General features: G+C 47.0%; 1 protein-coding gene across 1 annotated transcript in view; it reads left to right on the top strand.

Moving 5' to 3' along the window:
• LOC146009542 (uncharacterized) overlaps positions 1-24,477 on the top strand; it is a 50,259-nt gene that overhangs the window by 16,901 nt on the left and 8,881 nt on the right. The window contains exons 6-14 of the mRNA XM_083149986.1: positions 114-741; positions 1,687-1,816; positions 3,240-3,941; positions 5,879-6,443; positions 9,645-9,734; positions 18,523-18,714; positions 20,741-20,858; positions 21,392-21,489; positions 21,655-21,850. Coding sequence (XP_083006112.1) covers positions 114-741; positions 1,687-1,816; positions 3,240-3,941; positions 5,879-6,443; positions 9,645-9,734; positions 18,523-18,714; positions 20,741-20,858; positions 21,392-21,489; positions 21,655-21,850 — 2,719 coding nt within the window. The remainder of the gene's footprint in view (positions 1-113; positions 742-1,686; positions 1,817-3,239; positions 3,942-5,878; positions 6,444-9,644; positions 9,735-18,522; positions 18,715-20,740; positions 20,859-21,391; positions 21,490-21,654; positions 21,851-24,477) is intronic.

Genomic DNA, 24,477 nt, shown 5'->3' with positions numbered 1-24,477 from the left:
GTGGGGCTGTTATGGCATCCCCAGACAGTTCAAGTGACAGTAATGCTGCTAGGCCTTCCAAGAACAGTCGTGGTACAGGTATAAAGCGTAAACACAAGTCTATATCAGTGCAGGCAAAAGTTGAGATATTACAAAAACTTGACCGTGGTGTGTCAGTGAAGAAGCTGTGTGATACATACAGTCTTGGTTCCTCAACAGTGTATGACATCAAAAAGCAAAGGGAGAAAATATTGCAGTTCTTTGCAGAAAGTGAATCGAAGAAGCAAATGAGCATTCGCAAAACTATGAAAACTGGTAAAAGCACTGAGCATGATCGAGTGTTGCTGGAATGGTTTCGACAACGTCGGAGTGATGGTGTAGACTTGTCGGGCATCATGGTACAGGAACAAGCTAAGTTGTTCCATAAAGCACTAAACCTTGACTATGAGTGTGATTACAGTGAAGGATGGCTGCATAGGTTTAAGACACGTCACGGAATTTCGATGCGTAAAGTGTGTGGAGAAAAACGGTCTGCAGACCATGAAGCAGCTGAAGAGTATGTGGTTGAGTTTGCAAAGCTTGTGTCTGACAAAAACCTCACCCCCCAGCAAGTTTATAATGCGGATGAAACTGCACTTTATTGGCGATGCACTCCTAGGAAAACCTTATCAATGGAGGATGAAGAAGCCCCCACAGGGTTTAAACAATCTAAGGACAGAGTTACTGTCTTAGGCTGCTCCAATGCTGCTGGAACTCACCGATGTAAGCCACTAGTAATCGGAAAAAGTAAATGCCCTAGGGCTTTAAAAGGTGTTAAAGTGTATCCTGTAATTTATCGCGCAAATAAAAATGGATGGATTACTACTGAGTTAATGCTAGAGTGGTTTACAAAGTATTTTGTGGCAGAAGCCAGAGCACACTGCACATCTGTAGGCCTAGCAGAGGACTGCAAAATTCGGTACTTATGTAGTATCTGGGCTGCCGATTTCTAAATCGGGTCGAATCGGGCACATCGCATCGCATCGCATGTGACCATCGATGCGATGCGATGCGATGCGATGCGATGCGATGACCCGATTTTTCCATAGGAATCAATGTTAAAATGGACTGAGTCCATTTTAACATGGAATTCAATGGGAAAAAGGGGTCCTTTTCATACCCCTACTATCCAAGTGGGCATGGAGTTGAATATAAACCTGTGGCGAGCGTAGCGAGCCACCGAGCCCGAAGCGTGGCGAGCGTAGCGAGCCCCGCGAGGGGACACAGAATACCGGCCCCTCGCGGGGCTCGCTTCGCTCGCCACGCTTCGGGCTCGGTGGCTCGCTACGCTCGCCACAGGTTTATATCCAACTCCATGCCCACTTGGATAGTAGGGGTATGAAAAGGACCCCTTTTTCCCATTGAATTCCATGTTAAAATGGACTCAGTCCATTTTAACATTGATTCCTATGGAAAAATCGGGTCATCGCATCCGATGGTCGCATGCGATGCGATGCGATGCGATATCGCATCGCATCGCATCTGATTGTATGCCTTAACTTAAGGCATACAATCAAAAAATCGGCAGCCCAGATACTACATAAGTACCCAAAATTCTTCTTCTCCTGGACAACTGTTCAGCTCACCCTAGTGCTGATCTGCTGCGCAAAAATAATGTTTTTACAGCATACTTACCACCAAACTGTACATCGCTTATCCAACCACAAGATCAAGGAATATTGCGCTCTATGAAGGCCAAGTATCGCACACTTTTCATGAAACACATGCTAGATGTGGTGAATTCAGAAAAGCCTATTCAGTCATTTATCAAAGACTTTAACATGAAAGATGTTCTTTGGTTTGTTGCTAGTGCTTGGGAGAATGTAAATTCATTAACACTAAAGAATGGATGGCATAAGTTGTGGCCTGCCATGGTGTTTGAAAATGCACCTGATGAAGATCAAAGTATTGCCTTCACGGGATTTCGTGGAGCACATGATAAAGAATGTGTTCTTGATTTACTTGAATATGCAAAAAGATGATTTTGGAGAGAGGAGGCGTAACCACGGCTGCACGTGTGTGACGTGTGTGGCGTCACGCGAGCAGGAGCTCCGGCATGACTCGCCGATAACCACGCTGCCTCCCCAGCCTACGGCGTCTTCCTGAGGTCCGCACTTTGACGACCCTTCCTTCCCCCGAATCGGCTTACCTGGGCGGAGGTTGTGACCCTTGTGGATCGGGGCTCTCTCCTGGCGCTACCCGCCATCTGAACGGCGCGCTGGTCGGACAGTGTAGCAGGCGGAATCCCGTGCTGACGGGCGGGTTTTCCCGGGGGTGCAGTTTCGAGGTGCACCATCCTCATCCGGACCGGACGGAGCGATCCTCCAGCGCCACGCCAAGCTCCGGCAGTGAGAGGGCCGGATGCCGGGACGGATTATAGAGCTGAGGCAGTGAGAGAGCCGGCTCTTAAATTATACAAGCTACCCCCAAAACGCAAGTGTCTCGCAAGTACATCGGCGGATAGTACTCTATGCAGGCGTGCACAAGTTATAAGGTACTCTGTTTATATTCTTTAACTGACCCCCTGCCAGCTCAGCCGGTGAGAGAGGCTGATATTGGAGTAAGGAGTCCCGGGTGGGAGACGGGACTTCTCCATATAAAGAGAGAAAGAGTGTTTTCATGCATTGATGGACTAGCAGTATAAACTGATCCTTTTAGGTTTTGGGGGAGAGGCTGCAACTTAGTAAGCACTACGGTGCCACAGGAGAGTGGCATATCTTTAAGACTCTTTTAAAAAGTCCAGGCAGGATTGATCCGCTGTTGCGGTACTCCGAGTCCTTGATCGGCTGTGGGCCCTAATGCTGGTGCTGACATTGACGAGCGGTTATAGGCAGTGAGAGGGCCTAATCGCTCGCTACTCCAACAGGTCAGTGGGACCTACAAAGTGCAAGTAGCCGCCTCTCTATACCCCCTTGACCATCCACCATATCCTGTGAGAGAGGTTTGACTGGAGAGAGGTGAGTTTATAGACAAACTCTCTATCTGCAAAATCCCTGTATCGGATTGAATAAGGCATAAGGACAGTGTTTATATAATATACTGGTCTGTTGGTTCTGCCGGAGTAAGGGCCTGATACGGGGCACAGTAATTCCCCGAGTGAGAGCCGGGGCTACTCCTTTTTGAAAATCTAATCCCACACTAAGGGGATCCTCGTTAAAACTTGGTCAGGGCACGCGTACTGTCTGGTGACTGTCTCTTTAAATCACCATATAAACCTAAAGGGTCATCGGACTTGACGAATTGAGAATCAATAAATCAGATATCATGCCCAAATCCGGGACCAATTCTGCTGCCGCTAGGCTTGAAAAATATGCTCGTGCAAATTCCTCCCAACCCCCAACGCCACAAACTACCCCCTCTAAATCACAGACCGTGCCAGTTCCTCCCGAGATTACTCTCCAGCATGTCCTGGATGCAGTTAGCAAATGTGAAGAACGTCTCTCAGAACAGATGAACAAAGTACAATCTGACATAATGTTGATCAGAGACGACGCGCAGAAAACCAGAGATCGGGTAGTGGAACTGGAGAAGCGTGTCTCTGACACAGAGGACATAATGGCTCCGCTACAGGTCCAAATTAAGGCTATGTCTGGGCAAATAACGGACTTAAAATACAAGGTTATAGACCTGGAGGGGCGTTCTCGCCGAAACAATGTTCGTATTGTGGGCTTGGAGGAACGGGTGGAGGGCCGTGAACCTGAAAAATTCATTGAAACATGGCTGCTGAAAGAATTTGGCCAAGAGAACTTTTCAGCCCAATTTACCATCGAAAGGGCACACCAAATTCCTGCCCGCCCCTCAATCCCAGGAGGGTCATCACGTACTATGATTGTTAAATTTTTACACTTCAGGGATCGGGACCAAGTTCTGAGGCTAACTCGTGTAAAAACTGACTTTAGCTACAATGGGTCCAAGGTCTCAATGTATCCTGACTTACCTCAGGAAGTTCAAAAAGATAGAGCAAAATTTCGAATTGTGAAAGCACGGTTGAGAGAACTTGAACTAAAATACTCAATGCAATATCCTGCTAGACTCCGGGTAGTGGCCAACGGAGAGTCTATATTCTTCTCAACAGTAGCTGAAGCAGCCGCCTGGCTGGACAAATATTACCCTGGCAAAAACAGTATGCAGTAGAAAGTTTTCCTTTTTTTTTTTTTCTTCTCTTTTTTCTTGTCAAGTCTGATTATAATCCTGGGGTTCGTCAGCGTAAAGCAAATGCTATGTTCAGGCACATACGGTTGGGGTGGGGGATCGCGGTTATAATATTCTGTTCCAAAATACCAAACTGAAGTGCCGGAGCTTCTTGCCGTGCTTAAGGTGGTTAGAAAGTAATAGCCTCCAAGTGTAAGAATAAGTGTGTAGTAGTAAATGGGGGTTATAGCTAGAGGTATGCCTAGTGGGATAGGTTATACAGGGAGGGGGGAGGTGGGGGGGTTCATGTTAAATATGGCTTGTTTTTTTTTCCTGTTTTTGTTTTTTTTTCTTTTTTTCTTGTGTAATGGTGGAATTGTTGTTTTCCTTCTGCTACGACCCTTGTTCCCCCTTTGCAGTAGCCTAAAGTATACTGTTCTCCCAGTGGTTAACGCTAGCTTCTGGTTAAAATTGTGACATGGAATGTCCGTGGCCTGAATGATAGGGTAAAACGTGCTCTTGTTCTCAAGTATTGTAAAACTCTGGAGGCCGACGTGATTTGTTTACAGGAGACACACCTGACTAAGGAAAGGTGCGTCTCTATGAAACGGCCTTGGATCGCCCAAATGTTTCATGCCCCGTTCACGTCGGCCTCCAGAGGAGTATCAATTTTGATAAAGAGATCTGTAGTATATGAACATATTGCCGCTCAGATTGACCCAAGGGGCCGTTATGTGTTTCTGGAGGGTATTTTTGGTACGGCTAGAATTTCGTTATTATCGGTTTATATTCCTCCCCCGTTTGCCTTTGATGTCCTTAGAACTGCCTTAGAGTTTATAGCGGTTCGCCCTGATAATCCCTTTATATGTGTAGGGGACTTTAACATGGTGATGAACTATGGCCTTGACGTTTGGTGTCCCAGAAGGAGTACCCCTTCTGGTGAAAGTTCTCTCTCCAGATTTACGGCCGACTTGGGATGGAGTGAGGTCTGGCGAGAGAAATTTCCCGATCAGCGAAAATATTCCTGTTACTCCCCTTCCCATAACAATTTTTCTCGGATAGACATGATTTTTACGACAAGGGCTTTAGTAAACAAAATAACGCACATTGATTATAATTCCAGGGGAATTTCGGACCATTCTCCGTTGGTAATGGTTCTTGATACAGATATAATCCGTGGGTTTAGATACTGGAAGCTTCAACCAATTTGGCTGACTCAGTTGGAAAACATTAATGACTTAAAAGTAGATCTGGAAGGTTTTTTTGGCTTTAATATAGACTCGGCTAAATCGAGCTTGGTTTGGGAATCATCTAAAGCCTATTTACGGGGCTCCTTGATTAAAAAAATAGCGTTTGCTAGAAACCAACTTCAGAGTAAGGCTACAACATTAGAGAACAAAATGTCAGACTTAGAACAAATCTATATATCAAACCAATCCGACTTAGTCAAACAGGAATGGCTAATGGCACAACGGGCGTGGATCATACACCTACAAGACATGGCCAAATTTCATTTATTAAAAGACTCACATAAAATGTATTTAATGGCCGACAGGGCTGGCAGGCTGATGGCCTATATGGCAAAAACTGAAGAACCTCCTAGGACAATTTCTAAAATTTGTTCTCAGGAAGGAGAAACGCTCAGTGAAACCTCTAAAATTACAGAGGTTTTCGTTAATCATTATAGGGAGATATATCTTTCTAAATTAACTTCTGATTATTATAATAGCCTGGCCTACCTGAGGGCCATCGACTTGCCTACTCTCTCGGACCTAGATAGGGAAACTTTGGATTTACCGTTTACGCTGGGCGAGGTGGAAGGAGCAATAAGAAGTGTAGCATCTGGTAAAGCCCCAGGTGTTGATGGCCTACCAGTTGAAATATATAAGCTATTTAGTGACACTTTGTCCTCCCGGTTACTGTACTTTTATCAAGAAATGGAAAAGGAAGGCCAACTATCATATTCCATGACAGAGGCAGTAATCACAGTGATTCTTAAAAAGGGCAAAGATCCCCTAAAGGCAGACTCCTATAGACCCATCTCGCTGCTTACAGTCGATGCTAAGGTGTATGCAACTATTTTGGCAAACAGAATCGGAGAGGTGTTGGATAAATTGGTTCATGTTGATCAAACTGGTTTTAGGAAAGGGAAATCTACCTCCATAAACATTCGACGTGTTTTTTCCTATCTACAGGCAAGAAAGTCGACGGGTTCGGAGTTTTCCCTGGCCTCTTTTGATACTAATAAGGCCTTTGACTCTTTGGAGTGGCCATATTTAAAGACCACTCTGGAGGTATTTGGTTTCGGGCCTTGTTTTATCAAAAGGCTCTTAATGATTTATTATAATCCCACTGCTCGTATAACTGTCAATGGCTTTGTATCGGACCCATTTTCTATATACCGTGGGACGAGACAGGGCTGCCCGCTCTCCCCCTCGTTGTTCTCTCTGGCCATAGAGCCACTTGCATGTAATCTAAGAAATATCCTAAGCAGGGGGGACCCCGGTGGAGGTGCGGACAGCCTTGTCTCGCTATACGCGGATGATTTGCTGGTGGGGATGGCAAACTACAGGCGGGATCTCCCTATGGTGATACAAGTCCTTCAGGAATTTGGCCTGTATTCAGGATTGACTATAAATAGTAGTAAATCCCACTTATTAGTGGAAAGTTTGTCTACCGGGATCCAGAGTGAACCTGAGGTAGCAATTGAGATACCGAGGGTGGAAAGATTCGATTATTTGGGGGTAGTAATTTCGAAAGACGCAAGAGACTATATTAAATATAATATAGACCCAGTAACTGCTCTAATTAGATCTAAATGCAAGAACTGGCTCAAATTACCATTGACAGTAGTAGGTAGGGTAAACCTTATTAAAATGATGATTTTACCAAAAATACTCTATATGCTGCAACATTCCCCTGTTTATATCCCAGATAAAATATTTAAAAAAATAAATGGGATAATAATCTCCTTCATATGGAGAAATAAAAGACCTAGAGTTAAATTATCCACACTTATGAGACCACGAGACCAAGGAGGACTTGCACTCCCCAACTTCAAATTGTATTATATATCAACGCAATTGTTACATTTTCGAGACTGGGTTGTGGAGCCGTGTCAATCAGCAGAACTATTAAACTTAATAAATAAGATCATCCCGGGTCACTCCCCGATACAGGCGATTCTGTCGAAAAAATGTAGCAAGAAATATCCCCCGATTCTCACCCAAGCTATAAAAATATGGAACTGGATCTCTGGAATAATAGGATATAAAGATACTGACCCTGAAACAAGTCTCTCTTCCCTGGATTCTTTTAAATATATTGAAAGACATCAGGGAATGGCAGCCTGGATCCAGTTTGGAATAAGGAATGTAGGCCATGTGAGCACACAAAGTGGGGTCAAAACATTTGCGCAATTGCAATTAGAATTTCAGATCCCTAACAGCATGTTCTTTCGTTTTCTGCAGCTCAGAAGTGCAATGGAAGAACATTTGCATGTATCCTCTAGTAAGGTAATAGATCACCCGCTTAAAACATTTCTACGCAGTTTGGGCACGTCTAAAGGCGTATCCAAATGCCACAAATATATTTCATCTATACTCTCGACCCCCGGCCTACATGACCTTATGACAAAATGGTCTGGGGAAATCCCCGAGCTTACATCAGAGGACTGGGATAGGGCTCTTGCCATACCCAGTTTAGCCACTACCTCCCTTAGGACCCAGCAGATTCAATTTAACATCTTGCATCGCACTTACATAACTCCGACTATAATAAAAAAGTTCGCAAGGGGTAAAAGCGATTCCTGCCCGAAATGTAGGGCCTTAGGGGGTGACTTTTGGCATTTAATATGGCACTGCACAATTCTCCAAAAATTCTGGAAGGAAGTAGTGGAAGTGCTGATAAATCTAGGTATCCCTCGGGGGGAAATGGGTCCCAAATCGCTAATATTGGGGGTTTGGTCTAGGTCTGGGGTGACATCGGATATAAGGCAGCTGGCCATTATCCTTGGAGCACTTGCCAAGACCTCCATTGCCAGACTTTGGATGGCAGAGAAAGCACCAAATATTAAGGACTGGGTCAGTTTGGTTAACTATACGTTCGAACATGAGAGAGCTGTGTATCTATCTAGAAATAAGGTTGGCAAATTTCACGGAATATGGGATAAATGGTATTTTTCCCCTTACGCTAAAAAAAATTTAGACACTAATTGATATAGTAAATTACGATATTCTCACTATATACACTATCGGGAAGGAAAGAAGGGAAAGGGAGAAAAGGGGGGAGAAGGGAGGGGGGAGAAGAAGAGAAGGAAAGCTCTTTTTTTCTTTTTTCTCTTTTCTTTTTTTTTCTCCTTTAATTTAAGTTTCGCACCAACTTTAACTAAAACTCACTAACGATTGTAAACTTAAGGGAAGGGGAAGGAAAAAAGAAAAAAAAACAAAAAAAAAACTCGTATCATAATAATAAACGTCTGATCACTTATGGTTAAAACAAACACTAGACAGAATACCACCACACGACAGACTAAGAGGAGAAGGGAAGGATAAGAAAAAGAAAGGGAAAGGAAAAAAAAAGGGATTGTTTTTTTTTTTTTTTTTTGTAACACTAGGAAAATATAAAAGTAAGCCAACTTTAATCTGATAGAAACAAAATAAAGATAACCAGTGGGACTCAACGGCCCAGCGACCTGGCAGCTTAGTGGCAATATAGAAAGGTTAGGGAAAGTGATGTAGGTTGGGAGAGGATAGCAGGGAATGTAGCCAAACTAATCCTAGTGAAAGGTAAAGGAGCAAGATGACTAAAGCACTGCATGGGGGTGGGGGGGGTTGGGAGGGGGAGGGTAGCAATTCACCAAATGCTGTTTGTATGATTTGTAAGTTTTTTTTTTTTTGTTTTTTTTTATTGTTTGTATGTATTAATTATTTATGTTTTAAATGTATATTCGTGAAAAATTAATGTACTGTAAAATGATTATGCACTTTTAAAATCAAATAAAGAAGTAAATTAAAAAAAAAAAAAATATGCAAAAAGATGTACAGGTACTGGAACTGCTGCCAACGATCTATCAAGTAGGCTGAACGAAGAAAACCTAGCAGAGTGGATGGAGGTTGACGTTGAAATACCTGTTGTACGTCACTGTACTGACTCTGAAATAATAGATATGGTTTTGAATCCTGAAAAAATCATTGAAAGTGATGATGGTGGGAGTGAAGAGGATGTAATTGAAATCCCCACTAGTATTGACAAACTGATTGAGATGACAAGTGAGCTAATCAAAGGACTAGAACAACGTAACTTTGTGACAGCACAAGAACTAATGCATTTTCAATTGATGAAAGAAAAACTGTACAGGGAAAGGTCAAAACTTATGAAACAACCTCAACTTGATGTCGTGTTTAAGAAGCTATGTAAGAATGTGCCTCTGAGCAGAACCAGTACTGTAGCATCTCCGATTCCTTCAACTTCTACAACAGGTCCCTGTTCCCCAGGCATCCCAGATGCGACTGTCCCACCTGAAATACTTCAAGTCCAAGATGATGAATAGGTTGGAGGGGGATTTGGACTGTGGGAGGTTTACAGTTAGTTATACGAGTTGGGCTGTGGAAGATTTAGAGTTGGGATGTGGAAGGTTTAGAGGTGGGCTGTGGAAGGTTTAGAGGTGGGCTGTGGGGAAGGTTTACAGAAAATGTGGAAGGTTTGCAGTAAGTGATAAGAGGTGGGCTGTGGAAGGTTTAGAGGTGGGCTGTGGGGAAGGTTTACAGAAAGTGTGGAAGGTTTGCAGTAAGTGATAAGAGGTGGGCTGTGGAAGGTTTAGAGGTGGGCTGTGGGGAAGGTTTACAGAAAGTGTGGAAGGTTTGCAGTAAGTGATAAGAGGTGGGCTGTGGGGAAGGTTTACAGAAAGTGTGGAAGGTTTGCAGTAAGTGATAAGAGGTGGGCTGTGGAAGGTTTAGAGGTGGGCTGTGGGGAAGGTTTACAGAAAGTGTGGAAGGTTTGCAGTAAGTGATAAGAGGTGGGCTGTGGAAGGTTTAGAGGTGGGCTGTGGGGAAGGTTTACAGAAAGTGTGGAAGGTTTGCAGTAAGTGATAAGAGGTGGGCTGTGGAAGGTTTAGAGGTGGGCTGTGGGGAAGGTTTACAGAAAGTGTGGAAGGTTTGCAGTAAGTGATAAGAGGTGGGCTGTGGAAGGTTTAGAGGTGGGCTGTGGGGAAGGTTTACAGAAAGTGTGGAAGGTTTGCAGTAAGTGATAAGAGGTGGGCTGTGGAAGGTTTAGAGGTGGGCTGTGGAAGGTTTAGAGTTCAGCTGTGGAGGTACGTTCATATGGCGTAGTGGATGTTTGGCTGCAGGGGGGTTACAGTTACTGTCATGCTGTAGGAGGTTTAGAGTACAGGTACTGTACCTGTAGTGACTTTAATTCATACTGCACTTTGGGCCTTATTCAAGTTCACTCTTTCTGACAAAATCCTTCTTAGATGGACAGAACCATGTGCACTGCAGGTGGGGCAGATGTAACATGTGCATAGAGAATTATGTGAGTTATTTTGTTTCTGTGCAGGGAAGATACTGACTGCTTTATTTTTACAATACAATATAGATCTCATATTGAAGTAAAACCTCACCCAAACATAATTCTCTATGCACATGTTACATCTGCCCCACCTGCAGTGCACATGGTTCTGTCCATCTAAGAAGCATTTTGTCAGAAAGAGTGAACTTGAATAAGGCCCTTACTGTGTTTGTTCAAAATGTACCTGATACCTGATTTGGTTGTACAGCACGTACTACACTGTAATAAACAGTTTTGCATACTCTACTGTGTTTATTCATTCATTAATATTATGCTGTTGCATATACTTTACTAATTATTGCTTTAGAAATGTGATGAAGGTGTTAAATCACTAAAAAACTAGTCATCCATGAAACCTTCGATAATCCGGAAAAATCGATAATCCGGAACGGCACTGGAACCGATGATGCCGGAAAATCGGTGGTGTACCTGTATCATAAATGTAAATAACAGTAGAGGGCGCTATTGCCAGAATTATGAATGTTCAAACTAATGTACTGACAAATGTGTACATAGGATTACATAGATTAAAGACACAATGTGAATGCAATGTCCCAGGATTGAGAAGCAAGGACACAAGCACGTGAATTAGTTTAGTCTAATATAACCAGTGACCGTTGTCTATTGGGACAAACATGTTAGAATCTAAAACCGCCTCTATCCGCTCATACGAGAATATACAGATATCCCTTCTTGTCCTATCACCATTTACATTAATGAAAGAAACACCCACCATACTTCTAAAGATTATATTATATACAAAAGCAACAATACCTGACATCAGACTTAAATGAGCAATGACAATATATTCATCAGTCCTGATACATTCCACCCTTGGTCTCGGGTAGTTTTCCACCATACACCTTCCAGGTTTCTCCTGTGGGGAGACCTCTGTTGTCCTGTATTGCACCAGGGCATCTGAGATTTCATTGCCTTCTAGCCCAGTGTGTAATAGACATGTCCCACAGACACAGGCCGTCCATAACACTGGTTATATAGCTCAGTTTCCAGCTTGGTGCTACAACAAGGCGAGCATCCATGCCATCCATCCTTGGGATACAGTACAGCTGTTGGTGTTAATGATGATGATGGGAGGAGCTTTGGTTTCTTCCAGCAGCCTGACTACAGCATGTAGCTCTGCTTACTGACATGTTCCTTCTTCACCACCCCCATGTATCAGTTCTGGGTGCTTCCTGTGGAGACCACTGTTGCTGACCACTCTGTGGACCTGATGCAGTGTATTGCTTGGGCAGACTCTTGTATGGACGCTCCACCTCTTTCCGACAGGAACCACTTCCATTCCTGCAGCATCTGCTCCTGGGCCATGGCTGTGTGTGCCTAGGCCCTTGCGCCTCACCCACCCTGCCACTGGTAAGTCAGTGCGTATAGTGACCGGTTGTGGCATGATGACGCTCCCCACATGCTGGAGTGCAGTGTATGCTGTCTGTGGGTGTGGTAACTGCTTGCTCCAAAGTTCAATAGGAGTCTTCAGTTCAGTACTCTGGGTGGCAGTGGAGTCAAATGCTCTTCTGCCATAGACCCAGTCATACCAGATGAGGTGCCTACTGCTAAATCCAGGGGTGCTTTCATGTAGGTGGGAGCTGACTGGACAAACATACAGAGATCAGGTCCTTCCCGCTGTATTACACTCACTCCCCCACCTCATGGATTTGCAACTTTCACCAAACGTCGAACACACCCTAACAAATATACCTGCTGAATACCCTCTCTAGTAGTGTGCCACGGTGAGGTGGGCATCATCTGTATTTTTATTACTTCACAAGTCAATAATGTCCAGGTACCATCCCTACTGTGAAACCTCTGCGCCTGTAAATGCACCCGGGGATCTATTGGCAAAGTTCCCATTTGTGCCGTTTCTGTGGAAATTAACTTAATTGAATCTCCACCCTCCTCCCACAACCGGAGTATCCCTGTAGGATTTGTAGCATATTTAAATCAAAGGGTGTGGTATAGGATCCAGACAGTCATTAGCCCAATGTTGGGATCCTGACTGCCCGGACTGAGGCAGCAAGGGCAGTGTAACAAAGCCCCTTGCGGGCTCGGTGCTCTCACCACCTATTCTATTCTCCCTCTATCACGTCATGGACCCCCATGAGGGAGGATAGCCAGCGGCCGTTGGGACCCCAAGTGTCAGGGTTTTAACAGTCAAGATCCTGACTGTCGGGCACCCATATCAAATCACTCTGTTTCCCATCATCAATCACTATGGGAGCTTTCTCTGTCTCTGATGCAGTAGCTTCCTTCTCACAAACCGCTGGTCGTGTTCCTTGTATAATTACAGGTATAGCTTTAGGAGGGTTTGTATACAGCAGATCCCTGATAAACATTTGACGTATGGGTCAGTCAGTGTGAGACATATGGGTCAGTCAGTGTGAGAAGTATTGGTTAGTGGGTCTGTCAGTCAGTCCGTGTGTAATGTATGGGTCAGGTAGTCAGTGTGAGACATATGGGTTTAACGGGACAATCAGTGTGAGACGTATGGACTAGTGGGTCAGTCAGTGTAAGACCTATTGGTCAGTGTGTCAATAGATCACTGAGACATATGGGTCAGTCAGACTGTGTGATACGTGTTGGTCAGTGCGTGTGAGACTTATGGGTCAGTGCGTGTGAGACTTATGGGTCAGTCCGTGTGAGACTTATGGGTCAGTCCGTGTGAGACTTATGGGTCAGTCCGTGTGAGACTTATGGGTCAGTCCGTGAGACTTATGGGTCAGTCCGTGTGAGACTTATGGGTCAGTCCGTGTGAGACTTATGGGTCAGTCCGTGTGAGACTTATGGGTCAGTCCGTGTGAGACTTATGGGTCAGTCCGTGTGAGACTTATGGGTCAGTCAGACTGTGTGATACGTGTTGGTCGGTCCGTGTGAGACTTATGGGGTCAGTGCGTGTGAGACTTATGGGTCAGTGCGTGTGAGACTTATGGGTCAGTGCGTGTGAGACTTATGGGTCAGTCCGTGTGAGACTTATGGGTCAGTCCGTGTGAGACTTATGGGTCAGTCCGTGTGAGACTTATGGGTCAGTCCGTGTGAGACTTATGGGTCAGTCCGTGTGAGACTTATGGGTCAGTCCGTGTGAGACTTATGGGTCAGTCAGACTGTGTGATACGTGTTGGTCGGTCCGTGTGAGACTTATGGGGTCAGTCTGTGTGAGACTTATGGGGTCAGTCCGTGTGAGACTTATGGGGTCAGTCAGACTGTGTGATACGTGTTGGTTGGTCCGTGTGAGACTTATGGGGTCAGTCCGTGTGAGACTTATGGGGTCAGTCCGTGTGAGACTTATGGGGTCAGTCCGTGTGAGACTTATGGGGTCAGTCCGTGTGAGACTTATGGGGTCAGTCCATTTGAGACTTATGGGGTCAGTCCGTTTGAGACTTATGGGGTCAGTCCGTGTGAGACTTATGGGTCAGTCCGTGTGAGATGTATGGGTCAGTTAGTCCGTGTGAGACGTATTGGTCGGTCAGTCAGTCCGTGTGTAACGTATGGGTCAGTGGATCAGTCAGTCAGTGTGTCAGTCAGCGTAAGACCTATGGGTCAGTGTGAGATGTACTGGCCAGTGGGTCAATCAATCAGTGTGAGATATATGGATCAGTCAGACTGTGTGATACGGGTGGGTCAGACCGTGTGAGAAGTATGGGTCAGTCCATGTGAGAAGTATGGATCAGTGGGTCAGTCACTGTGAGATGTATGGATTAGTCAGTTAGGGTGAGATTGATGGGTTAGTGGGTCAGTCACTGAGATGTATGGGTCAGTTAGTCACTGTGAGATGTATGGTTTAGTGGGTCAGTCAGCGTAAAACTTATAGGTCAGTGGGTCAGTCCGTTTGAGACGAATAGGTCAGTCAGTATACCCCACCATACCCACATTCACCTTCCAGCATTACACCTCATACATACACATCTGGGCATACCTTATACATCCTCATGCCCGGCACATATACCCCCCATTACCCACAGTCACTGCCCAGCATTACACCACATACATACACACCTGGGCACACCTTATACATCCTCATACCCGGCACATATACCCCCATACCCACAGTCACCACCCAGCATTACACCTCATACATACACACCTGGGCACACCTTATACATCCTCATACCTGGCACATATACCCCCCATTACCCACAGTCACCACCCAGCATTACACCTCATACATACACACCTGGGCACACCTTATACATCCTCATGCCCGGCACATACACCCCCCATACCCACAGTCACTGCCCAGCATTACACCTCATACATACACATCTGGGCATGGCTGAATAGTAAAGAAAAGGGTGGAGAACTACAAGTCCCAGAATGCAAACCAGTCTCTGCTTTGCAGCACCACAGCTGCCTCTCCCTGGTCCCAGTGATAGCACACACCTGGTATTATACTGCAGCCTGTGTGAGTAGAACAGCAGCTCCCCTGTAAGTGCCCTTATGGCTCACACCCAGCAATCACTACTATGCTGTTACTAGCAGTATAATACCTGGGGTCACCTGGTGCCAGCTGCAGCACTCTCCCTCCTGCCTGCCATGCACACCAGGAAGGGACGTTTCCCTGGTAACACAGCTCCTCCCACTCTGCCCACACAGGAAATACACTTTGGCTACAGCCGCGGGGGATTCTGGGAGCAGAGTACAAACCACAACACAATGGTCGCCGCTATATGAGGACACAGAGACATCACTGCCGGACTGCTAGGAGAGGTAATTGTTCCCGGGAGAATGCACACAGAGAGTTATGTGATGGGAGGTCACCGGTAGCTGATAGATTCCATGCTGTATATATGACTAGTAAGGCGCCTTAACAATTGTCCCCTGTGTGATGGAGCGGCGGCCATTTTCCCGAAGACCAATCCCCGCGTTCATTGGCTGCAGCATCTCGGCTCCCTGCTGGGGCAGCGCTGCTGATCTTACCTGAGGCCTCTCACTTCCAGCAGCCACGGTGATTGTTACCGGGGACCGAGAGAAGACATTGCTGTATCTGGCAGCAGGTGATGGTATTGTACTGTCCTGGTGTTATTATACAGGGGGAGCAGCCTGTGGTGTCCTGTTAATACAGGGGAGCAGCCTGTGGTGTCCTGTTCAAACAGCGAGAGCGGCCTGCGGTGTCCCGTTCACACAGGGGGGGCGGCCTGCGGTGTCCCGTTCACACATCGAGAGCGGCCTGCGGTGTCCCGTTCACACGGGGAGCGGCCTGTTACAAATGTTATAGAGGGGGAGCAGACTCTTGTGCGTTGTTATTATTATTGTACAGTTGAGCAGCCTCTGTGTGATGATGATGATTATATATTTTCTTATTCCTTGATTACCAGTCTCTGATTTCTTAATATTATTAGTATTATGATGATTATACAGAGCCAGCAGCCTTTGGTGCCTATTATTACATTTTATTTTAATATCATTCACTACAATGGACATAGCAGTGCTATTATATCCTATACTATACATGTACCTGTTGTTCTCTAATCGATATATATTTAAATGTGGGGAAACATTAGAAGCTGCTGTTGTGCCTCTATGTGGATTTCTCTTACCTTTATCTAATAGGTTTCATGTGTACTGTGTGGTATTTATTGTAATTCTTATATTTACTCCAGGACAACAGAGCCGTGAGGATGAGACCCGTCACTGATTCCCCGAGGATGTACAAGAACCAGAGTCACATGACTGACAGGATACTAAATATCACCCTGGAGATCATCTACCTGCTGACTGGGGAGGTGAGGGGATCTGGGAGTGTCACTGTGACATCACTTATATCTATAGTAATAATACAGGGACATGACTGGGGAGGTGAGGGGATCTGGGAGCGTCACTGTAACATCACTTATATCTATAGTAATATTACAGGGACGTGACTGGGGAGGTGAGGGGATCTGGGAGTCACTGTGACGTCACTTATATCTATAGTAATAATACAGGGACGTGACTGGGGAGGTGAGGGGATCTGGGAGTGTCACTGTGACATCACTTATATCTATAGTAATAATACAGGGACGTTAATGGGGAGTTGAGGGGATCTGGGAGCGTCACTGTGACATCACTTATATCTATAGTAATAATACAGGGACGTGACTGGGGAGGTGAGGGGTTCTGGGAGCGTCACTGTGACGTCACTTACATCTACAGCAATAATACAGGGACGTGACTGGGGAGGTGAGGGGATCTGGGAGTGTCACAGTGACATCACTTATATCTATAGTAATAATACAGGGACGTGACTGGGGAGGTGAGGGGATCTGGGAGTGTCACTGTGACGTCACTTATATCTGGGGGCATTCTATCCATTTATCTGCTGGGGGCATTCTATCCATTTATCTGCTGGGGGCATTCTATCCATTTATCTGCTGGGGGCATTCTATCCATTTATCTGCTGGGGGCATTCTATCCATTTATCTGCTGGGGGCATTCTATCCATTTATCTGCTGGGGGCATTCTATTCATTTATCTGCTGGGGGCATTCTATCCATTTATCTGCTGGGGGCATTCTATCCATTTATCTGCTGGGGGCATTCTGTCCATTTATCTGCTGGGGGCATTCTATATATATTTTACTGCTGGTCATATACTGCTTACTAATTGTATGCTGATTTAAATAAAAAACCTATAAATTACTGTATTTTTTATTTTGCATATTTTGAAGCTTTTCATGCATATTTTAAGCATTTTTCATGCATATTTGCATGCATATTTCAAGCTTTTTTTGTTGCATATAATCCTGTCTCTAGTAATAATACAGGGACAAGACTGGGGAGGTGAAGGGATCTGGGAGCGTCACTGTGACATCACTTATCTATAGTAATATTACAGGGATGTGACTGAAGAAGTGAGGGGATCTGGGAGCATCACTGTGACATCACATATATCTATAGTAATAATACAGGGACGTGACTGGGGAGGTGAGGGGATCTGGGAGCGTCACTGTGACATCACTTTTACCTATAGTAATAATACAGGGACGTGACTGGGGAGGTGAAGGGATCTGGGAGCGTCACTGTGACCTCACTTATATCTATAATAATAATAATAATACCGGGAGGTGAGGGGATCTGGGAGCGTCACTGTGACATCACTTATATCTATAGTAATAATACAGGGACGTGACGGGGGAGGTGAGGGGATCTGGGAGCGTCACTGTGACATCACTTATATCTATAGTAATAATACAGGGACGTGACTGGGGAGGTGAGGGGATCTGGGAGGGTCACTGTGACATCACTTATATCTATAGTAATAATACAGGGATGTGACGGGGAAGGTGACTGGATCCGGGAGTGTCACACTGACATCACTTATATCTATAGTAATAATACAGGGACGTGACTGGGGAGGTGAGGGGATCTGGGAGTGTCACCGTGACATCACTTATATCTATAGTAATAATACAGGGACGTGACGGGGGAGGTGAGGGGATCCGGGAGTGTCACTGTGACATCACTTATATCTATAGTAATAATACAGGGACGTGACTGGGGAGGTGAGGGGATCTGGGAGTGTCACCGTGACATCACTTATATCTATAGTAATAATACAGAGACGTGACTGGGGAGGTGAGGGGATCTGAGAGTGTCACCGTGACATCACTTATCTATAGTAATAATACAGGGACATGACTGGGGAGGTGAAGGGATCTGGGAGTGTCACTGTGACGTCACTTATATCTATAGTAATAATACAGGGATGTGACTGGGGAGGTTAGGGGATCTGGGAGTGTCACAGTGACATCACTTATAGTAATAATAGAGGGTCATAACTGGGAGTGTCTACAGTGATAGTGTATTTTCTTATACACAGGGTTACACAGTAGTGAAGAAGACCTCTGGTGATCATGAGACACCCAGTAGCCATCACTGTGTGTCAGGAGGACAGAAGAGGACCCAGATTCCCATCATGGTGCCTCCACCTCACTCACTGATACATGGGAAAGACAATGAGCAGAAGATCTTGGAACTCACTAACAAGATCAATCAACTGCTGACTGGAGAGGTGACTGCTTGGAATGGGACATTATACAGTAATACTGGGGGATATGAACAGAGCGGTGACTGCTGGGAAGGGGATATTATATAGTAACACGGGGGGAGGAGTGACCGGAGAGGTGACTGCTGGGAATGGGACATTATACAGTAACACCGGGGGCTGTGACCGGAGAGGTGACTGCTAGGAATGGGCCGTCATACAGTAACACCGGGGGCTGTGACCGGAGAGGTGACTGCTAGGAATGGGCCGTCATACAGTAACACCAGGGGGATGTGACCGGAGAGGTAACTGCTGGGAATGGGACGTTATACAGTATAACACCGGGGCATATGACCAGAGAGGTGACTGCTGGGAATGGGACATTATACAGTAACACCAGGGGATGTGACCGGAGAGGTGACTGCTAGGAATGGGCCGTCATACAGTAACACCGGGGGATGTGACCGGAGAGGTGACTGCTAGGAATGGGACGTTATACAGTAACACCAGGGGGATGTGACCGGAGAGGTAACTGCTGGGAATGGGACGTTATACAGTAACACCAGGGGATGTGACCGGAGAGGTGACTGCTGGGAATGGGACATCATACAGTAGCACCAGGGGATGTGACCAGAGAGGTGACTGCCGGTAATGGGACATTATACAGTAACACCGGGGGATGTGACTGCTGGGAATGGGACATTATACAGTAACACCGGGGGCTGTGACTAGGGAAGCCAATCCCTGGGCATTTTTTCAATCCTGGGATAATAAAAAGAATCACTTACATTTTGAGGGTTTGCCTGGTGGGGGTACGGGTCGTCAATGACGCTGGGTGCGTACTGGCTGGGTGGGCGGGTGGATGCACTGGCTGGGCGGGCGGGTAGGCACGCTGGCTGGGCGGGCGGGTAGGCACGCTGGCCGGGCGGGCGGGTAGGCACGCTGACTGGGCGGGCGCGCTGGGTGGGCGGGCGCGTTGGGTGGGCGGTGCAGCATCACAATGCCGGGCGCGACCTCTTCCTGCGCAGCGTGACCTCTGATCTCACGCTGAGAGGTCACGCTGCGCAGTGCTGCCGGGAGAAGTCGGGCAGCGTCTGAGCGATGCTCAAACGCTGCCCGGCATTAGACTGCGCGCATGCGCAGTCTAATCCCGGGATTGGAAACTCCAATCCCGGGATTGAAATCCCGTTTTTTTGGGGGCCAAATCCCGGGATCCCGCCGATCCCGGGATTGGCCACCCTAGCTGTGACCGGAGAGGTGACTGCTGGGAATGGGACGTTATACAGTAACACCGGGGGATGTGACCGGAGAGATGACTGCTGTGAATGGGACGGTATACAGTAACACCGGGGGATGTGACCGGAGAGGTGACTGCTGGGAATGGGACATTATACAGTAACACCGGGGGATGTGACCGGAGAGGTGACTGCTGGGAATGGGACATTATACAGTAACACCGGGGGATGTGACCGGAGAGGTGACCAATGGGAATGCGACGTTATACAGTAACACCGGAGGATGTGACCGGAGACTGCCGGCAATGGAATATTATACAGCAACACCGGGGATGTGCCTGGAGAGGTGACTGCCGTGAATGGGACATTATACGGTAACACCGGGGGATGTGACTGGAGAGGTGACTGCCGTGAATGGGACATTATACGGTAACACTGGGGGCTGTGACCGGAGAGGTGACTGCTGGGAATGGGACGTTATACAGTAACACCGGGGGATGTGACCGGAGAGGTGACTGCTGGGAATGGGACGTTATACAGTAACACCGGGGGGATGTGACCAGAGAGGTGACTGCCGCGAATGGGACGTTATACAGTAACACCGGGGGCTGTGACCGGAGAGGTGACTGCTGGGAATGGGGCATTATACAGTAACACTGGGGGATGTGACCGGAGAGGTGACTGCTGGGAATGGGGCATTATACAGTAACACTGGGGGATGTGACCGGAGAGGTGACCAATGGGAATGGGACGTTATACAGTAACTCCGGGGGATGTGGTCTGAGTGATGACTGTATCATTGTGTGTGTCAGGTTCCTATAAGGTGTCAGGATGTCGCTGTATATCTCTCTATGGAGGAGTGGGAGTTTATAGAGGAACACAAGGGTCTGTACAAGGACGTGATGATGGAGATTCACCGGCCCCTCACATCACTGGGTAAGCAGAGATTACATTTTATTGCACATGGTAGAGCAGGTATGGGGGCCCCCTATATAATCGCACATCTGCTAATCGCGTATGTACAATGTCCTCAGTCACTGTGTGTCTCCTACAGATGGGCCCAGTAACATAGATACCCCAGAGAGATGTCCCTGTCCTCTGTATTCCCAGGATAATCACATATATACCATGTCCTCAGTCACTGTGCGTCTCCTACAGATGGGCCCAGTAACAGAGATACCCCAGAGAGATGTCCCCGTCCTCTGTATTCCCAGGATAATCACATATATACCATGTCCTCAGTCACTGTGTGTCTCCTACAGATGGCCCAGTAACAGAGATTCCCCAGAGAGATGTCCCCGTCCTCTGTATTCCCAGGATAATCACATATATACCATGTACTCAGTCACTGGGTGTCTCCTACAGATGGGCCCAGTAACAGAGATACCCCAGAGAGATGTCCCCGTCCTCTGTATTCCCAGGATAATCACATATATACCATGTCCTCAGTCGCTGCGTGTCTCCTACAGATGGGCCCAGTAACAGAGATACCCCAGAGAGATGTCCCCGTCCTCTGTATTCCCAGCAGTGTACAGAGGAGACTCACAGGACCCCACAGGAGGATCAGGTAGGTGGGAATTAGGGTCTCCCCAGTATACCAAAGTGACTGTCACTATATGAATTGCAGCAGGTGTGTGTGTGTGTGTGTGTGTGTGTGTGTGTGTGTGTGTGTCTTATACACTGATATTCTATCTCCATAACATCAGACAATACTAATGTGATTTTTTTTTAGGTTCATTGTGAAGATTTGTCTGCTATTAATGCCGAAGAAATAAAGGGAGAAGAAGAGACGGATGTGACTGATATTAAGGCAGAAGGAGAAGAGTCTTGTGTGACAGATAAGAAAGAAGATACAGAGACAGAAGACACATATATGAGGGATGATCAGCAGTGTAAGGGGGAGGAAATCCCTACAGATACCAGCACAGGTGAGGAATAATCACTTATTACATACTATCTGACCTGCCCGTGAAAACCTGGGAGTTTTTTATTTATTTTTTTATTCCAAAATTGCTGTAAAATTTCATCTTATGCTGCGCCAAAGGCCCAAGATTGTAAATTGTTAAAACATTCACCGTAATGTTAGTGTTTGCATTGATACTCAATGACCGCAATTAGATCAGGTGTGGTGGTGGTGTTTCAAACACACCGCTCCTGACTTGTGTGCATACTTGCCTACCTGACCCTCTCCATGCAGGAGAAAATGCTCTGTTCCTGGACTTCCCTGGTAATGTATGACTGCCATCACCTGTGGGGAGCTAGGTAATTGATAAGAAAAGGTGTCACCACAGGTGATGGCAATCATACATTACCAGGGAAGTCCAGGTACAGAGCACTTTCTCCCGCATGGAGAGGGTCAGGTAGGCAAGTATGCTTGTGTGTTGATGAATTCTACATCCACTCCTGAGATTTAGCACCTATAATGCATTTATTTTTTCTGTGTGCTGTACTGTTTTTGTGTATGTGGTGTTATGTATGTGTTGTGTTGTGTGTTTCTCTCCCGGGACGGGGGCGACCAAATGACCGCCCTGGCGCCGGAGACCCCACCCCCGTTCACCTCCCCGCTGACAACCTAAATTACCTCCTGTGTGCAGCCAGCGGGGGTCCGGGTAGCCGCTGTAGCGGCAGCTTGACTCCGTCCGTCTCTCCTACTAGTGCGGCGTCGGGAAGCGCTGGTGATGACTTCGAAAAGACTTGCCGGACGCTGATTGGCTGACCCCGCTGGCTGTCCCCGGACCTGAGAGCGCCCCCCCCCCCCCTCCAGCGCCCGGTGCGCGTGCCCCCCCTAGTTACGGCCCTGCTCTGGTGTATCTCATACATCAGGAGCCATCAGCCCCTATTATACTCCTGCTCTCCCCCTCACATCATGTCACTGTGTGTTACCAGCCCAGAGATCTGACCAGTCTCCTCCCCACACTATCTGGTGTATCTCATACATCAGGAGCCATCAGCCCCTATTATACTCCTGCTCTCCCCTCACATCATGTCACTGTGTGTTACCAGACCAGGGATCTGACCAGTCTCCTCCCCACACTCTCTGGTGTATCTCATACATCAGGTGCCATCAGCCCCTATTATACTCCTGCTCTCCCCTCACATCATGTCACTGTGTGTTACCAGCCCAGAGATCTGACCAGTCTCCTCCCCACACTCTCTGGTGTATCTCATACATCAGGAGCCATCAGCGCCTATTATACTCCTGCTCTCCCCATCACATCATGTCACTGTGGGTTACCAGCCCAGAGATCTGACCAGTCTCCTCCCCACACTCTCTGGTGTATCTCATACATCAGGTGCCCTCAGCCCCTATTATACTCCTGCTCTCCCCTCACATCATGTCACTGTGTGTTACCAGACCAGGGATCTGACCAGTCTCCTCCCCACACTCTCTGGTGTATCTCATACATCAGGAGCCATCAGACCCTATTATACTCCTGCTCTCCCCCTCACATCATGTCACTGTGTGTTTCCAGCCCAGACATCTGACCAGTCTCCTCCCCACCGCTAGTATATATCAGCTCCTGGTGTCTTAAGGACTTCCATTTCCTGTAACCCCCGGTGCTGTAAAGAGACCTGATATGCTCCTGGGTGGCCCAAGGAGGTGAGAGAACCTCTTTTACTTGACGCGTTTCTCCGTCTATGTATTCAGACGGTTTCCTCAGAAGGTATAAGAACCCATATCCTCTGCCTGTCTTATAAAGCACTCCTGCCCAATCAGCCTGGGGCTTTCATTTGCATACACCTGTTGTTTAATTAACTGTATCTCCAGGTGTAATCAACCTATGAAGTTTTGCACTTTTTAGCTATTCTCATTTTCTCCTTCATCCACCTGTGACACCTCACTGGAGTAACAGTGGGGAATAAAAGGGTGACTGCAGGGAGCATGGGCACTTTAAGAATTTTGTGGCCAGCTCCTCCCCTTCTACTTCCCCCAGACAGTCAGTCTTATGTTGTGCCCTGCGGGAGCTAGGCACACTTCTGGCTTGCTCCAGGGCAAGTTCAGGAGAATTTCTTTATTTTTTTTACTCTACAATCAGCAAGAGGAGGGTCAGACAGCCTCTGCCTCTGTCTGACCCTGCCGTTGGAGCTGCCGGGGGGGACCAGTTCGCAGCTGCATGCGGCTTGTGCTCTGTCCCCGGCTGAGGAAACCACAGTTTCCGGAGTGGACAGAGACACTGATGCGTGCGGCGCGTGTCCTGATCTCCCACCAGCCACACTACCCACCGGCCAGCCTGGCAGGGGTGAGTAGAGCCCGGTCCCTCTACTAGAGAGGGTGCCACGGCAGTGGCGTATATAAACAAGCAGGGCGGCACTCGCAGCCGCGCAGCCATGAGAGGTCAGTCGGATTCTCCTCTGGGCCCAGGACAACGCTCAGGCTATTTCCGCAGTATTCCTCCCAGGGGTCGAAAACTGGGAGGCAGACTTCCTGAGCCGACACGACATGCACCCCGGAGAGTGGTGTCTGCATCCTCAGGTGTTCAAGCAACTGGTGAGGAGGTGGGGTCTCCCTCAAGTCAACCTCATGGCGTCTGGACACAATCACCAGTTGCCCCTA

Source organism: Crinia signifera, chromosome 6, assembly GCF_055691185.1.
Source record: "Crinia signifera chromosome 6, ASM5569118v1, whole genome shotgun sequence".
Lineage (NCBI taxonomy): Eukaryota > Metazoa > Chordata > Amphibia > Anura > Myobatrachidae > Crinia > Crinia signifera.
The sequence above is the reverse complement of the archived record's forward strand: the minus strand, read 5'-3'. Positions and strand labels throughout refer to the sequence as shown.